The sequence below is a fragment of the Eumetopias jubatus genome, unplaced genomic scaffold (genome assembly GCF_037043125.1).
Source record: "Eumetopias jubatus isolate StellerSeaLion01/CBP00866 unplaced genomic scaffold, mEumJub1_p1.0 scaffold_14, whole genome shotgun sequence".
In the NCBI taxonomy this organism is placed as follows: Eukaryota; Metazoa; Chordata; class Mammalia; order Carnivora; family Otariidae; genus Eumetopias; species Eumetopias jubatus.
Window position 1 is genome coordinate 93,782,235 of NW_028274820.1, and position 18,688 is coordinate 93,800,922.

Consider the following 18,688-nt stretch of genomic DNA (forward strand, 5'->3'; position numbering starts at 1 on the left):
TTCCACTTGGGTGGTGGTGAAGAAAATTTGAAAGCTACTGCTTTAATAAGGACAAATTTTGTAGGTATAAGTTGTATAAAAATTTTAGCATTAGTTGCTGACATTTAGAGGACAAAGTAGGTTCCTGCTTTGTAAGAGGAAATTGAATTAGAATACATCTTGTTTATTGGCTTGCCAAATAATTTTATATCATTATCTTTAATAGATTATTGGGTTCTTTTTATGTGATAATTCAGACATGAGACAATTATAATCCAACCAAATGATTTTCTGTTCTTTTCATTGATTGTATTACCAGTAAGCTTTCACTGTTTGTAATTATTTGATAGAGAGTGAAAATAATCTGGTTCTATTTAATTGTCAGAATCATGTACTACTTATTACTATAAATGCCTGAAAAATAAATGCTTTTGAAGATTATTTTTAGTCTCACTGATATTGCCAAATTTTGTAAAGACTAAAAGAAAATGTTTTTCTTTATTATTAATAAATTATAATACCAGGCATGAATAACACTTTTATTTAGGTTGTTTCTTTTAAATTTCACTAGAACTTTCTGAAGTAAGTAATGTTGTCATTGTTACACAACCCCAAAGTATTGATGTTAAATGATTTCCTCTGGGTCACAATTGCCAGTGTTTGAAAGGATCTAAATCCAGGTCTTCTGATTTTCAAGTTCAGTGCTCCATTGCCTCTTAACGCATTGTACTTAAAAGGCTAAATTAAATATGCATAAAGAGCTTGTTCTCCTGAGGAGTGTTCTGATAGGGAAAGCTTAGTAAAATACTGCAGCATACAGATGTTGAATACACCCATGTTGTCCTGTAATGTAGTGATGAACTTGTTTCCTGTCGGAGAAACTGCTTGGTGTAGAGGATAGTTTGAAATATAGCCAGAGCCTCTACCATAAGCTTAAAAAATTATTCTGGCAAGGTTCTTAACCTCTAAATTTGATTTTCACTTATAAAATGGGAATAATACTTGTCCTTTTTGCCTCAAAGGTAGCAGGAGGACCAAGTGAAATAATTTATATGAAGCACTGTAAATTATAAAGCAGTGTAAGCAAAAAGTACAGATGTGTTTGTCACAATTACACATTTCCAAAAATAATTACTACAAAGTCATTTCACTTTTAGTTCTCTACTCTTCACATTCACATCACTCCTTTGCTTACAGATAGTACTGGACCCTTTCTGAAGGTTTTACCCATAGGTCTTTATAATAGCCCATCAAGTGAAGCAACAAGAAAGCAATTCATTCCTTTTCTCCCCCCCCCCCACTTCATTACTTTTTGATTCAATATGATTAAACTGGAAATTCTTTTTCTATTCATTTAATTGAAAAGGATATGGGTTAAAAGCAAAATTTTTGTACTTAGCCTTAATATTCTTACAGTAACTAGTACATTCTCTGTATTCCTTGTCCATGGCAAAGGATTCTCCTTAAAAATCTAACTTTCTTAAAAATATAAAATATGAAGAACCTGTAAGTAGAGTTCTGGGGACCTCAGGTAGCACATATCTAGCTCTGTTAGATAAGTAGTTCCTTTTTTCTCAACCACTATGGACTCCATCATTTGGTGAAGATTGACCTTCATTTAAAGTTTGCTTTTTGTCCATTTTCATCAGGTGAGAAGTGATAAACTATAAAATTCAAGCTTGGAGGACATCATCTTAAGTGATATTTTAGGTCAGACCTTCAGTCTAGTTTAGATAATTTGCATCTCTTGCTCCAGGCAAAGTACCTGGCTCATTACAGTGTACGCTTACTGAACTGGGCAGTTATTTTTCTGCTTCCTTTTTAAACACACATGGTATTTTTGTTTTAAAAATTTTCACCTTGGGTGCCTGGGTGGCTCAGTCGTTAAGCGTCTGCCTTTGGTTCAGGTCATGGTCCCAGGATCCTGGGATCGAGCCCCGCACTGGGGCTCCCTGCTCCGCGGGAAGCCTGCTTCTCCCTCTCCCACTCCCCCTGCTTGTGTTCCTGCTCTTGCTATCTCTCTCTGTCAAATAGATAAATAAAATATTAAAAAGAAATTTTTTTTTTCACCCAGAAGCTTAGAGCTAAGAGAGAAGAAATAACTTTGTTATTCTTTATAATCTCCTTATGAGTAAAATTATATACTGATATGATAGGAAATGAAATTTATTCTTTGCCTGGACATTTAGTCATCTGTTTTAACTTGTTTCAATTTCTCATCAGAATCATTTGTTCTTGGGGTGCCTGGCTGGCTCAGCCGGTAGAGCATGTGACTCTTAATCTCTAGGTTGTGAGTTTGAGCCCCATGTTAGGTGTAGAGATCACTTAAAAAATATATAAATAAAGATTTATTTAAAAAAAAGAATCCTTTATCATTAAGAATAGTAGTAGTGATCTTTAAATTTTTCTCAGCAGATGATAGAATTTGCGTTGTTATTCCAGAATTTCTGTTCTTTATAAATACTGAGTAATCTGGGCTCATTTTTATCCCAGATATTAACTTTTTCTAAATTTATTCCACAAACATCCTCATTGCATTCAGTTTTGTAGTTAGGATTTAAGGAAGATGCTGACATAGTGATTGAATTTCTTTGATATGTTTATAGAATTAATAATAGGCTATGTCTGAAACCTTTTTTTTTTTTAAATATAGTATGATGAGTTAGTTCCTGCTTCTCTAACAACAAAATATGGAGGCTTTTACATCAACACTGGCACTCTGCAGTTTCGCCAAGCTTCAGATACTGAAGAAGAAGATACTACAGACAACCAAAAGCACAAGCCACCCAAAGTAAGTTTATCCAGCATTGCAGTAGTAATGAGTGTTCAGTTAATAGGGTGTACTTTTTAAATTAACGTGTGAATGTAAGGAAAAGGAAAATGCTAACATTGTTTAATGAATCTGTAGTTATTTACATGCTTTAAGGTAAAATTATGTAGATAAGGGGAAATTGATACTTACATCATAGTAGAATTATATTTTCTTTTAAAACTCTCTCCATATGTGGTTTAATAATCTACTGTTTAGGGGTTAAGGGTAAGTTTCTAGGATAAGTTAAGACTTGGTATAGAAACAGGGGCGCCTGGGTGGCTCAGTTGTTAAGCATCTGCCTTCGGCTCAGGTGCCAGGATCAAGCCCCCCGCCATCAGGCTCCCTGCTCCGCGGGAAGCCTGTTTCTTCCTCTCCCACTCCCCCTGCTTGTGTTCCCTCTCCCGCTGTCTCTCTCTCTTTCAAAACAAATAAATAAAACCTTAAAAAAAAAAAAGACTTGGTATAGAAATGATTAAAAGCCATTACCTTTCCTAAGATGTAATTTATGAAGCTAATTCTATGGAATGTATATATTGTTTTAGGAAACACACAGAGTGTCCTTAGTTAAATGTTTCTTGAAGTGTGATCCAAGGACTTACTTGTAGCAGAATCACCAAAATGTTTGTTAAAAACCAGGCAGTGTTCGTAAACCCCAAGAATCTGCATTTATAACAAGCACTCCTAATGTACACTGAGCTTTGAGAGAAAACACTGCCCTGGATGGTAGATTGATAACATCAAAGAGTAACCCATTGATACTCAGATAAATGATACATTCTTCTATCATTTGCAGATTCCCAAAATAAAAGAAGATGATATTGAAATGAAGAAGCGGAAGCGGAAAGAGGAAGGGGAAAAGGAGAAGAAGCCAAGGAAAAAAGTACCCAAACAATTGGGGTACGTAAAATTAAACATTATAAGGTCATAGCATGACTAGCTGCCCTTTTAGAAAGATATATTTAGCATTAATTCGTTCAGCTTAGCTGGGTCTAATTTAATACTCTATTTATAAATGTGACTGTTAACTTATATTTTAATAATATTAATATGTGTTAAGTGTTAGTAAATAGAAAGCTTTGTCATCTTAGATTTTTTTTTTTTTGCACATATATACTTTATTAAATCTTACTAGTATTCTATTCTGTAAGGGAAAAACACACAGACGAGAAGGCTACATTGAAGAAATCTTATTTTTATAAGAGAGTTAAGCCTTTAAGATTATTCCAGGTATTATCTTCAGTCATGCTTCTTATCTTTATTCTTGAGCTCCAGGTAATATTCAGCCCCTGCAGCTACCACAAATGCAGTAAATCCCCATTTGAATCCTTTTAACAATGCACAAACAAAGGAAACATTGTTTGCAAAGGCACCCGTGTATCTCCAAGCTCCATTGCGCCCCATGGATCCCTAACCCTTGTGCAGTCAGCTTCTCCTAGACAGTTTCTAATGGTGTCCCTTCTATCTTCCATTGTTTATAATCTGGAAGTTTGACGACGCCTGGGTGGCTCAGTCGTTAGGCATCTGCCCTCAGCTCAGGTCATGATCCCAGCGTCCTGGGATCAAGTCCCGCATCAGGCTCCCTGCTCAGCGGGAAGCCTGCTTCTCCCTCTCCCTCTCCCCTGCTTGTGTTGTCTCTCTCTGTCAAATGAATAAATAAAATCTTAAAAGTGTGTGTGTGTGTGTGTGTGTGTGTGTGTGTGTGTGTGTGTATGTGTATGTAAAATCTGGAAGTTCCAGTTTACTATGGCCATTTTCATGCCCATATCTCTGGGCCATGTCTGACAGCAATCTGACCTCTCACGACACTCAGTATTCAATGTCATCTTAGATTTTAATTAATTAATATTGTATTTATTGATTGATAAGTAGAAGACTTTATCATTTTAGAGACTCACGGTGTTTTAGATCAGATTTACATATTAGTTCATTAAGTATTTTGCTCATTACAACTTTTTGCCAACAAGAACCAGTTTGAAAAGATGGTATAAACCTTGAACAAATGTCTTCAACTTTTTGTGCTAGAACTAAGCTTACTAGATGCCTGGGGATTGAGGATTGGCAGTAGTCTTTGTATGAACAATTTATAGTTGTTTTACTATTTAAAAAGTCAGTTATTTAGCTCTGCTTCACACTTGTAACTTGTACAGTGTAACTTCACACTTGTAACTTTAGGTAATGATATTGTCTCTAAAAATCAAGTAGAATTTCTCAAAAGAGCTATAAGAATAAAATGTTTGTACCATGCATTCATAAAATTACCAGTTCTTGCTTCTCCATGACTTTTTTTGGAGAACTAAGGGGCAGAAACTTTGAGAGGCTTGATTTTCTTCCCCTCCTTACCAGGGGAGGTGCATGTGAATTTTTTGGGTTATCAGTATTCAAAAGGATATAGGGAGGTATTTATCATCCTGTAAGCATGAGATTTTAGTGACCCCGGAGTCATTAAGTAATTAAGGAAAAACATATATTACTAATGCATATATTATTTACAAGTAAACTTCTTTGGGAACAAAGTCTATAATGCCTTTTATTGAATTTGTCATTTTCTCAAATTCATAGCTTATTCATGCAGCAAATATTTATTAAGTACTTGTATACCAGGTATTCTTGTGGTTTGGAGTATATAACAGTAAATGAAACATGGGCTTCCCTTGAAGGTACAAATCATCTTTTTTGATTCTGTAGTGCGCATAGAAGAATATAAGCCATAGAATGTAGAAAAGATATCTAGAGAAAGTGATAAACTGAAACTGAAACCATCTTTTCCCCATGGTTTCTGTAGGGAGAACATTGTCATAGAAAATTACCCATATATGATTGCTTCACATGGCTGTTCCCAGAATGGAAAGTGAAAATGATCAGAAAGTAGCAGCAGATAGAATAGGGTCTAGAAAGATTTTGCATTTCTTTGGCAGTTTGTAGCACAAACCACCTGATGTTGGAGTGCCTGGTTGGCTCAGTCGTTAAGCCTCTGCGTTTGGCTCAGGTCATGATCCCAAGGTCCTGGGATCGAGCCCCACATCGGGCTCCTCGCTTAGCGGGGAACCTGCTTCCTTCTCTCCCTCTCCCCGCCACTTCCCCTGCTTGTGCTCCCTGTCAAATGAATAAAATCTTTCAACAAACAAACCCCACCTGGAGTACCAGTTTAAAGTTGTACTTGTGTGAGCTCTGGTTGTAAGCAACTCTGTTTTCAGCGAAAGTGTATTTCTTTACTCGGTTAATTTCTTAGGTGACCAATTTATAGAAGTGCCTAAGAATGTGAACATTCCAAAAGGAGTACTAAGTTTAACTTCATATATTCTCATAAACCTGAGCTACATTCAGTTTTGTTTCTTTCTGTTAACTTTAGTCCATTCATTTTCTTCACTCTGATGGCCATTTACCTATCGACCTTTCCTCAGTGACAGTCCAGATAATGAGGAAGATGCTGTGATAAAAGGATAATTTAATAAGAAATTTGCTCTCCCACCTATCAGATGATTGTTTTGATGATCTGTGTCTGCTTATTTACATGAGGCTTTAAACATTAAAATCATACATAGCCTAACAGATGACTTTTTTCTTCACAGAGTTGTGGCTCTAAATTCCCACAAGTCTGAAAAAAAGAAGAAACGTTACAAAGATTCTCTTTCTCTAGCTGCCATGATACGAAAATTTCAGAAAGAGAAGGATGCATTGAAGAAGGAGCCTAACCCCAAAGTCCCAGTGAACTTAATGACCTCCTCTCTGAATAAGCCCCCCTCCACTGCTGTAGTGTTGGGAAATGATGTCTCCGACTTAAATCTGAACAGTGCTGATCCAGACCTCCCCATTTTTGTTGGCACAAATGAACATGAACTGTTTCAGGAAGCTGAAAATGCCCTAGAGATGCTAGATGATTTCGACTTTGACAGATTACTGGATGCTGCTTCTGATGGTAGCCCCCTCTCTGAGTCAGGGGGAGAGAATGGAAACACCACCCAGCCAACCTATGCCTCTCAGATTATGCCCAAGGTAGTGCCTACACTCCCAGAGGGTCTACCTGTCCTTCTTGAAAAACGCATTGAAGACCTCCGTGTAGTAAGTGTAATAATCCCCTTGTTTCTTATTTGCTACATAAACTTAACACTAAATGCTTTTTGCAAGACAAAAATAATAACCCACAATTCCAGCACCCATATAAAGAACTTACAATTTTCTATATTTCCTTTTAGGCATTGGCTGTACGTATAGGCCTTTGATTTTAAGTAGAAATGTGTATAACTATAGTTATAGCATCATATGGGTGATTGTTTTATTATTTCATCTTATACATTTTTTAAAGATTTATTTATTTTAGAAAGAGGGAGAGGATGCTTGCACAAGCGGGCATGAGGGGGGAGGGGCAGAGGAAGAGGGAGAGAATCCTCAAGCAGATTCCCCACTGAATGCAGAGCCTGAAGTGGGTCTTGATCCCAGTACCTTGGGATCATGATCTGAGCTGAAATCAAGAGTTGGACACTTAAACGACTGAGCCACCCAGGTGCCCCTCATCTTACAAATAATTTTCAGCATAGGTTTCATAAATACAATTTTTATTGTAAAAAAAAGTCGTGTAAAGACAAAAGAGGGAAGATAGGAGCAAATAGTAACATTACAAAAGTATACCTGAACTTGGTCTAAACTATATTGACATCTAGTTCTTTTATAATTGATTTTTCAGCTAATCCTTTCCAGCTAATCAGCACATTTAGTAAGCATGCATTGTGTTCCTATTAGGACAAACTTGAGAGCTAAGCTTTAGCATGTCACATTAGATACCTCTCTAGATTGACTTGGCTTCATAATCTTTGTTTAACTAGCTGCAAATCCAGATAAATGTCATCACACTTATCCATTTAATCTCAGGGAGATAGTATTTTGACTTAAAATAACATGCCAGTGGGCGCCTGGGTGGCTCAATTGGTTGAGCATCTGCCTTTGGCTCAGGTCATGATCTCAGGGTCCTGGGATCCAGCCCTGGGTCAGGCTCCCTGCTGAGCAGGGAGTCTGCTTTTCTCTTTCCCTCTGCCCCTCCCCCCTCGCCAAACCTAGCTTAAAATGACCTTTTTGATTATTTTGATTATTTTTTTTTTTTAATTTATTTGAGAGAGAGAGAGAGAGAGCATGGGGGGGGAGGGTCAGAGGGAGAAGCAGACTCCCTGCTGAGCAGGGAGTCCCATGTGGGACTCGATCCTGGGACTCCAGGATCATGACTTGAGCTGAAGGCAGTCTCTTAACCAACTGAGCCACCCAGGTGCCCGATTACTTTAATGTGTTTATTTGAACCCATGCCATATTTTAGTCCTCATTTTTTTCCTCACTACAAAAGTGAAATGCACAATACAAAATGTATTATCATACGTAGGGAAAGATCCCCCATAGTCTGACATTCCCCGCTCCCAGCAGAGATAGCCACTATTAAATTATTTATTTTTCTAGATCTTAATCCATGCATTTGCAAATGGTATAGTACTATAAAAAATAATTACTGGGGTGGTAATGTATAGACTATTCAGCTTGCTTCTTTCTCCTGGGATTATAGTAAACCAACTTAAGTCACATTTTAAAATTTACTAATCATCTTTATATTTATTTCTCATAACTTTTCCTAAAATTTGAATATCTGATTACAGGAATATTAGATTTATTTAATTTTTCTGGTAACTGGCCCACAGATTTGGCTTAGCAATTCTGTTTTTTATGCTTTAGCATTTCTTCTGAAGTGACTTAATTTTAGTTCCCCTGTATTTTTACTTATTTTAATGTACTTCATTAGTCCAGAACTTAGCAAAGTCTGTTAAAATATCTCATTGCCAATTATTTCTTAGGTTATAAATTGTGTTTACCATCGTTTTTGCTTTATTTCCATGATGTGTTGTTTGACCCATAGAAGTCTTGATGGCTAGATCTTTGTGATGATTACCATTTGAAGGTGACTTTTTGTGCTATTACTGCCTTTTACCTTGAATTTAGTTTTGTCTGACTTACTGTCTCCTTTCTCTTTATTTTTACATATAGCTTTTCTCATCATTTACCTTCAACTTCTTTGATTTTCTTTATTTTAGCTTTTTTTTTTTTTAATTTATTTGACAGAGAGAGACATAGCGAGAGAGGGAACACAAGGGGGGGAGTGGGAGAGGGAGAAGCAGGCTTCCCGCGGAGCAGGGAGCCCGATGCGGGGCTCGATCCCAGGACCGTGGGATCATGACCTGAGCTGAAGGCAGACGCTTAACAACTGAGCCACCCAGGCGTCCCTTTATCTCTTTTTCTTATAGACAGCGTGTAGTTTCTTTATTGACCTCATCTGAGTCTTTTCTCTTTTAACAAATGATTTTATCTTTTTACAGTTGTTATAATTATAGTTGATCTTTGTCATTTTCTTTTTTATCCTGTTCTCTTACTGAATTGTTTTCATTCTTTTGCTATTTTCTGTGCTTATTTTTTGAAAAGTATACAATCTGTAGTCTCGGTAATAAGTAGGTTTTTTATTTAATCTTCTCAGCTACTCTGTATAGGAAATAAGGTATTATTTCCTTTTTATGGTTAAGAAACTTGAGGTAGGTTAAATAGCTTGGTCAGGTCCGTGCAACTAGTAAGTGGTGGAGCCAGAATTTAGCCACAAGGATTCACCTAAGTCCAAAGTATGTACGTGCTTTTTGCTATCCCATGTTGCCTCTCCCTAAAACCTTTAGTTTCCTGTAGGTTTTAAAACGTGTTAGTGATGTGACCCACATTTTGCAAAATATATATATATTTTTTAAGATTTATTTATTTGAGAGAGAAAGAGAGAGAGAGAGCACATGAGAGGGGGGAGGCAGAGGGAGAAGCAAACTCCCTGCTGAGTGGGGAGCCTGATTCGGAACTTGATCCTGGGACTCCAGGATCATGACCTGAGCCGAAGGCAGTCACTTAACCAACTGAGCCACCCAGGCGCCCCGACTTGCAAGGTACTATTAATAATAACAGCTCTTGGGGTGCATGGGTGGCTCAGATGGTTAAGCCTTTGCCTTCAGCTCAGTTCACAATCTCCAGGTCCTGGGATCACGCCCCATGTCGGACTCCCAGCTCAACAGGGAGCCTGCTTCTCCCTCTCCCTCTTCCCCTGCTTGTGCTCTCTCTGTCTCTCTCTCTCTCAAATGAATAAATAAAATCTTAAAAAAAATAAAAATAATAGCTCTTGTTTATTTAGCAGAAACCTGTACTCTGTATTTAGTACAGTGCTGCTATGTCTCACATAGCATTTACCATTCAGGAGACAGCACCCTGATTGGGTTTAAAGTACTTTACCTACTGTGTAGTCTAATCTTCCAACAATCAAGTGAGGTAGGTAGTATTCTTCCATTTAATAGATGAGGAAACTAAGGTTCAACAGGTTAAGTGATTTGCCCAAGGCCCCATCATTTTTGAATGGCTGAGCCATGATTCAAAGTCAGCATTTAAAGGCATTACCGTGGAGCTCCATAGTAGGCACTCTGTCTGCTGTGTTATATGCCATTCAGTTTCACTTAATAACAAAATTGGTTAGTAATGAGTGTGTTCCATCTTGTAAAAGCTTTGTCATATCTTATATACCAAAAACTATTCTCTCTCTCTCTGTAATAGCCCTGCCAAGTTTAATACAGGCACTCCCTAACTCCTTAGTAGGAAATCATCAGTGAGAAGTTTGATTTCACTTACTGGTATCTATGACTTCGCTATATGTTTTCTTTTGAAATATGAGATGGTATTTTTTCTTTAGGTAAGAAGTCATCCTTGGCTTAAATGCTTATGTCTGTGTGATAAGGAATTGCTTCTTGTGGCTCTTTTCTTACTTTGTAATATTCTTCCACTGTTCAGCTTCTTGACTTTTTTTGATTCATTTCTTGAAGTTTAGTTTTCCTTATGCCTTTCGTGTATTTCCACCCCCTGCACATACCCAGTTTTTATTCTTTCTAAGAAGTACTGAGGCCCATCTTAGCAATTTTCTTCTATTTATTGCATGTACAGTTGTCAAATAACTTGGTGGATTGACAGAGTCAGCATACGGCTTGCTCAGATTATTAGATCAGGCTTCTTGATGTTTTATATCTCCTGGACCTCAACTACATTGTTTGTGATTTTCGCAGTAAATTTTGCTTATGGTAGGGTGTGCTGGTATACTTGGTTTCTGGTCATCTGGTCGAGGTGACAAACATGAAATTAAGCTCATTGCATGAATTTTTGCTTATCCCTTGTTAATAACCTCGCCTACGTTTTTTTGTTGTTAGTAATTAGGGGGAACCTAGGCTGGCTGCAGTAAGCAGGTATCTTTGTACAGGGTGGCAGTGTTGCGCAGTTGAAGTCAGAAAGCTTGTGGTCGGGCGCCTGGGTGGCTCAGTTGGTTAAGCGACTGCCTTAGGCTCAGGTCACGATCCTGGAGTCCCAGGATCGAGTCCCGCATCGGGCTCCCTGCTCAGCGGGGAGTCTGCTTCTCCCTCTGACCTTTTTCCCTCTCATGCTCTCTCTCTACCATTCTCTCTCTCTCTCAATAAATAAATAAAAATCTTTAAAAAAAAAAAAAAAGAAAGCTTGTGGTCTGAGTCCTGGATCCACCACTTAGTAGTAGTGTGATTTGGGAGCATGTCATGTAACCTCTGACCGATTTAAACTTCCTTGTTTGTATAGTGGGGGCTGTCATACCAATGTCATTGGCTGTTATGAGGATTAAACATGGTAATGAGTATAACATATAGAATATCAGATATTTTGTAGACACTGTCGATAGAAAGTGAAATATCTGCTTATCTTGGAGATCACAGCAATAATTAATAAACCCATGGGTAGTCAAAGTCCACAAGGTACACAAAGCACTAAAAAGTCTCGTACGTATAATTTTGTTAATTTAGCAGGATTAAGAAAAATTAAATAGAGTTAATAGGAAACAATGGTATATATGCTAAATTTGTTTCAACACTCTGTAATTGCCTACTAGTGCCAGGTACTGAGCTGGGTATGGAGGATACAAAGTGATGTAAATCACAGTAGCCCCACCCTCAAGAAGCTTATTCTTTAGTAAATAGATATGGAAACAATGTGTTTATTGGAAGCGATATTGACAGGATGCCTGGGTGGCTTAGTCATTAAGCGTCTGCCTTTGGCTCAGGTCATGATCCCAGGGTGTTGGGATCAGCCCCATGGCTGAGCTCTCTGCTCAGCAGGGAGCCTGCTTCTCCCTTTCCGTCTGCCTGCCTCTCCCCCTGCTTGTGTGTGTGCGTGCTCTCTCCATCAAATAAATAAATAAATAAAATCTTTTAAAAAAGAAAGAAAGAAAGCCATATTGACAATCTTATGTTTCTCTAGGCTGCCAAACTTTTTGATGAAGAAGGAAGGAAAAAATTCTTTACACAGGATATGAATAATATTCTTCTGGAGTAAGTAATTTTCTTCTTTAATTAAAAAACCTAAAAAGTTATTTAAACTTTAAGAATTCATTTAAACATATAGTTGGTTACAACTTTACAGGTTGATATTATTTTAGATTTAAATGTATTTTTTGTCATTTTATATGAAAATGTGTTTCTGGAACAGCTCTGAGTATTCATATTAAATTTGGTATAATTTTCCTTCTATTTTCATTCAGACTTGGAAAAAATAATTCCATTGGTATGTAGCAAGGTTAATTATAATTCATACAAACATTTATAGCCAAATGGAAAGTATGGTTTAATGAAGAAATTCTGGTTGTGAGGTAGGAGAGAGGCAGTGTGGAGAAGACAAAAGGAAAAATAGGAAGGGGAAGCTGAAGGCTGAGATATACTGTACAGATTATATTTAAATTAGTGACAGTTTTTACTGTTAGCTGGAGTATGATACTAAGGAAGCTGCAGGTTCTAAGACTGTGGTCCCATAAGCTGTCCTTGTAAACCTATTGGCTTATAAATTTTGACCATTGGTTTTAGAAGTGGAGTGTATAATTGGCTGCAAGCAGAACTGGGTTAAAAAAGCAATCCTGGAGAAAGAAGCAGATTTTTCTCTTCTCATATGAAAATAATGTGTGCCTGCTTTTAGTGGTTCAGTAGTATTATATACAAAGAAACAAGCAGTGTTTCCTTGCGAGCTTGTTTGGGGGTTCTAACAGGGAGCGCAGCTACTCGTACACCCTTGACCGAAGAACGGTCCTCCTCTATCGGGGAAGGTCGTCCTCTTCGACCGAGCGCGCAGCTTCGGGAGGGACGCACATGGAGCGGTGAGGGAGGAAGGGGACACCCGACTAGCCGGCCAGATCAGCCGAATCAACCCTGGTGATCAATGGGGTGACATATGTCTCAGCCAGATCGCCCTCACATCCACAAGCAGTGTTTCCAACACTGTGTGTGAGTCCTGTCTTTTAAATACATATTGGAGGTAGTTTCTCATAAGATACAAAGGATGATGGACTGGTTTGCTTTGATAACTATTTTCTTTTTTTGTTTTTCCCCCTCCCCCTTGATAACTGTTTTAATTAAGCGCAATCTCTCTCTGGAGTACTTAAAAAATCTTTTTTGTCCCCCATGGACCCATGAAACACATAACCTAGTGTGCTACTGGTGTGGTGACAGAGGAATTTCTTGTTCCTGTTCTTCTTTATTTTAGCCAGGGATTTTCAGATTGATTCTAGACGCCTGGAAGCGAGGCAAATGCTTCCTGCCTGCACCAGCTCCTTTTACACCCCAGATTCAATAAACAGTGTAACCATTACTCATCAGAGCTGTCCCAGATTCCCTAATCAGGAATCTGACTGGCTGCTTTCTCTTTCTACTCGAGAGCCCTAAGTTTACTGGATCAGGTCCTTTTCCTATGACTGACACAGTCCTTTTTTATTTTACTCTTCTGTAAGAGGAACGGACTTTTTCTCCCCTGAGAGAAAGAAAGGACCTTCCTTGGGACATAACATCTCAGATAAGCAGGATATCAGCATTCCATTAATAGGCTTCTCTCTTTCCTTCTTTCTTTTTTTTTTTTTTTAAGTACTCTCTACACCCAGCATGGGGGTGGAACTCATGACCCTGAAATCAAGAGTCACGTGCTCTACTGACTGAGCAGGCCAGTTGTCCCTCCCCACCTTTAAAAAATGTTATTTATTTATTTATTTATTTATTTATTTAAAGTAGGCTCCATGCCCAATGTGAGGATTGGACTCATGGCTCCTCCAACTGAGCCAGCCAGGTACCCCTCCCACCCCCCCAACAGACTTCCCTTAAGCCTCCCTGTGTCTATCTTAAATCCTCTAGTTCTGATGGAGCCCATTTTTTTTTTTTTTATTTCACAAAGTGTGCCTCCAGTTCTATAAAACCGTACTGTTCAGAGTTTAATGTTTTCCATTTTAATCACTTACTTATGCCCCTGGCCTCTGTTTCTACTTTCCCTAAACAAACATCCCTTGTTTCTCTGGACTGAGTCGATCTTCTAAGGGCACATGGTATGTAATTATTTTGGATAGTAAATTCCGATGAAATTATCCAGGTGTATTGGCTCTGCCTCACCACTGCTTCCTTACGCTGGGCAGAAAGAGGGGTGAGTTTGTTGGAATAGGAAACCTTTCTCTTTTTGCTTAATTGATTTTGACTTAGATCAGCAGATATACAACTTGCCAGCTTGATCTCTTCCCCTATTTCCTCCTTTACCCCAAGCATACATTGCTAACAAAATCTTGATGTGATCCCAAGCCAGCCTGAGTTGTGTTCAACAGTTGCTCTAAAGTTGTTTAGGGACAGGAGGGATTTACATCCCTCTTGTGTGTTATCAATCAGCACATCAACAGGCTTTTGAATTCTTGCTATAAAGTAAGAACTATTTTGGATTTTGTGTTTGGGTTACTGCTCCCTAAGTCTTTCTTCAGTTACTGGCTTTCAGTGGTTCTGTTATGTGGACAGTATTGGTAAGATATTTGGAATACTTGAGGAAGAATTCAGGAAATTAAGTAGATTCCAGAATTCACTTGGAGTTAGTCAGCTTTTCTTTTACTAGTGTTTTCAAAATGATTGAATGAGATATATATTCTGGGTTTTTATTAAGATTTTATATATTTATTTGCGAGACAGGGCATGAGTGGGGGGAGGGGCAAAGGGAGAGGGAGAAGCAGACTCCCCACTGAGCAGGGAGCCCGACTTGGGGCTCTAGCCCAGGATCCCGAGATCATGACTTGTGCTGAAGGCAGACAATCAACTGAGCCACCCAGAGGCCCCTATATTCTGTTTTTTTTTTTTTTTTAAGATTTTGTTTATTTATTTGACAGAGAGAGAGAGACAGCAAGAGAGGGAACACAAGCAAGGGGAGTGGGAGAGGGAGAAGCAGGTTTCCCATGGAGCGGGGAGCCCGATGCGGGGCTTGATCCCTGGGCTGAAGGCAGATGCTTCATGACTGAGCCACCCAGGCACCCCTCCCCCCAATATTCTGTGTTTTAGGAAGAGGGAAAAGGGTGCCTGGGTAGCTCAGTTGGTAGAGCATGTGACTCTTGATCTCGGGGTCATGAGTTCAAGCCCCACATTGGGTGTAGAGCTTAACTTTAAAAAAATAAATATAAAAAGAGGGAGTTGATGGGATAGGAAAATAAGTCATATATCAACTATGGGGAAATGACTTTCTAAAATTCTGTGTGAAAATACAGGTAAGACTAAGTATTCCTGAGCCAGAAGAATCCTGTTTATAAAGTTGACCATTGCTTCAGCTAGGGATTCCTATGTTGCATTTCTTGGAGGCTTCCTCAGAGGCAAATGAGAGCCCTTGTAAAGATAGGGATATAGGGGCACCTGGGTGGCTCAGTAGTTGGGCAGTCTGCCTTCAGCTCAGGTCGTGATCCCGCATCGGGCTCCCTGGTTGGTGGGAAGCCTGCTTCTCCCTCTCCCACTCCCCCTGCTTGTGTTCCTGCTCTCGCTATCTCTCTCTGTCAAATAAATAAATAAAAATCTTAAAAAAATATATATAGGGATATAATAGTGGGTTTCAAGCTTATTTATTCACAAAATCCAGTGTTTGTCCTCTAATGCATTATCAGCAGATGGTCCCACTATATTTTTATCCATTTAGAACCTGTAGTGATCGCATGTTCATAATTTATTATCAAAGGTTTGAGACCCATCCATCATAACTTTCATGCATGGATATCTGCTTTGCAGATAGACATCACTTAAAGAAGCAAAAAAACCTGGTGGATAGAAGGAGGCAGGCTCAGGGAAAGTTTGTTTGCTTTAGGGGAAACTTTATTTCTCTGAAATGTGAAATAACTGAAATTCAAACTTTTCATTACCATGTGTTTTAGGTACTTCTTTAGATCTTAGAAGATTGGAATTCTTAGTGAGAAAAAAAATGTGTGAGGGATGGGTGCTTAAATTATACTGTTCTCAGGTAGGAATTTGTTTATGTTTGTGATAGACCGATACAATCCGTAACCTTTAGGGTTAAAATGTTTCTCTGATTTTTACCTAGTATTGGCTTAGGAGCAGGGAGTCAGCTCTTTGTGCTTTTGAGTTTCCCCGCTCTTTGGAAACCACTGATTTTTATACGTATGTCACTGAGTCACTCTGTTCTTACTTCTCTTACGACTTGGAGTTTCTGTTTTGTTTTGTTTTTTAAGATTTTATTTATTTATTTGAGAGAGAGAATGAGAGATAGAGAGCACGAGAGGGAAGAGGGTCAGAGGGAGAAGCAGACTCCCTGCTGAGCAGGGAGCCCGATGTGGGACTTGATCCCGGGACTCCAGGATCATGACCTGAGCCGAAGGCAGTCGCTTAACCAGCTGAGCCACCCAGGTGCCCTTGGAGTTTCTGTTTTATTTTCAGCCTCAACTAATCTTTAATAATGGGGTAAGCCTAGAAAGCCCCCTGCCCAGAAAGCCACTGTCCTGATTACTCTTCCCCTTAATCTTTAATTAAGATCCACACATAATGTTATTTAACCAAATGTTTATACAAAGAACTCATGACAGTAGTAATTGTTTCCCATATGATCCTCTGCATTTGACCTTCTGGTTCTTAGGGATTCTAAGGATTTTTCCATTTGTATATGTGTTTGACTTCTCTAATACCAAGAATTTTTATTGCCAGTGCTAAGAGCATAGTTTTCCATATTTCGTTGTTTCTGAAATTACAGTGTATCTTGTAAGTGATGGACATATTTGATATGGGAGGGCTTCTTTTCTTCCCCAAAAGCTGTTAATTGAATCTTTGGATTCATCTTCTATTTGTGAAAATTATTCATTAAATCTATCTGCCCCTTCTTCTGTAATAGAATGTGATGATTTGGACATAGTTTGTTGCCAAGAGCCCCAGTTTGGTCTTGGCCTTCAAATTAACATCTGTTCCTATCTTTCTACAATAGCACTTGCCAGATACAGTGTCTTCCATCTTGGAAGAAACCTCAATTATTTATTAGTAGACTTGTCTGGCTGAGAATATGGCGGCTGTTAAAACTCTTTTCCTTTTTTTTTTTTTAATAACTATTAAGTTAAATACCCATTTAACAACTTATTTTTGGTCTAAAATAATTTACAAACGGAAACAGGAACTGAAGAATTGGAATAAATTGAACAGACTATTAAATATCTAGTTTGTGCAATGCAGGCACAATAAGGGAGACAAAGATGGATGAAAAACAGTCTGTATCTGTAGCCAGAAGGGCTTCACCTCTTCCAAATCTGCAATTTTTTCAAACACCTCTAAGGAAAAAATATTCTAAATTCATCGAAACTGTGTAACTCTCTAGCTTAGCAATTGCAGTGGAGGAGAGAGGATATGAATATCTCTTTGAGGAAATGAGCTTTTAGTAGAGTTCCTGTGTTTTACCCAAAAATGTAGACTTTGCCCCTGTTCTTCAAAAAATTATTCACCAGTTTATTTATGGTTATCTATATTTTCTCCTTGAAAAATACTGTCTAGGAAATCATGCAAAGATAAAACGAAAGAAGAGTCACTGCCTTTGCCTCCTTGCTTGTATTGGTACCTGAAAGAAATTCTGTACTATTTATTTGTTGTTGTTCTTGTTCAGCATTGAGTTACAGCTACAGGAACTAGGCCCTGGCATTCGTAGTGGTGTCTACTCCCATCTTGAAGCTTTTGTGCCATGTAATAAAGAAACACTGGTAAAACGTCTAAAGAAGTTACATCTCAACGTCCAGGTAAGACAAGGAATAATCCTATTTGTATCTGAGGTTTTATGGCCTATAAAGAATCTGGTTTCTGTTTGGGGCTTTTGCATATTAGTTGCTTTATAGTATTATTGTATGTATTGAATAACTATAGGAGTTATCAAAGGCACATTGGATTGCTTGAAAAAACTTACTTTTCAACAATTGATAAATCTAGATGAGAATGTTTTCTAAGGCATAGATTCTTGGACTGGTAAATTAACTTCAGTTCCACAGCTGACACAACTTTGCCGTCAACAAATATCTGACAGATTTATAACTCAGTTTTTTTTGTTCCTGAAATGGATCTATGCAGATATGTTCACACCCACATTATACAAACCAGTGGAAAGAATCACAGGGTTTACATGTAAACTTAGAGATTTTTTGGTGTAATCATCCATGTTTTGCTAGATTCTCCTCCCCTACCACCCCATAAGTAATTGTCCAAGTTTGAATGCTTCCTGTGGTCAGAAATATATTTCATTATAATAGCAGAAAATTCTTCCATGCACTGAGACAAATTCAGGTGCTTTCCATCAGGTGCTTTCCACCCATTGGTCCTAATTCTCCCTTTGAGTCCATTCATAAATCTAATCATTTGTCACCTTCACAGCTTTCATGTTTTTGAAAGCTTGTATTATGTCCCCTTCTTCACTTCATGTAAAATGGTTTTTAGTACCTTCACTGTCCTGATTACTCTTCCCCTTTTGATTTATTTGATTATCTATTTTTAAAATATTTATAACTTGCAAGTAATGGAAAAGAACTTAGTTTAA

General features: G+C 38.2%; 1 protein-coding gene and 1 pseudogene across 1 annotated transcript in view; one reads left to right on the forward strand and one right to left on the reverse strand.

The window, feature by feature from the left end:
• Positions 1–18,688, forward strand: part of UBN2 (ubinuclein 2) — a 75,999-nt gene that overhangs the window by 25,285 nt on the left and 32,026 nt on the right. The window contains exons 4-8 of the mRNA XM_028106299.1: positions 2,633–2,770; positions 3,585–3,688; positions 6,361–6,850; positions 12,110–12,180; positions 17,771–17,900. Of these exons, the coding sequence (XP_027962100.1) occupies positions 2,633–2,770; positions 3,585–3,688; positions 6,361–6,850; positions 12,110–12,180; positions 17,771–17,900 (933 nt within the window). The remainder of the gene's footprint in view (positions 1–2,632; positions 2,771–3,584; positions 3,689–6,360; positions 6,851–12,109; positions 12,181–17,770; positions 17,901–18,688) is intronic.
• Positions 4,028–4,598, reverse strand: LOC114211601 (NADH dehydrogenase [ubiquinone] 1 beta subcomplex subunit 3 pseudogene; annotated as a pseudogene).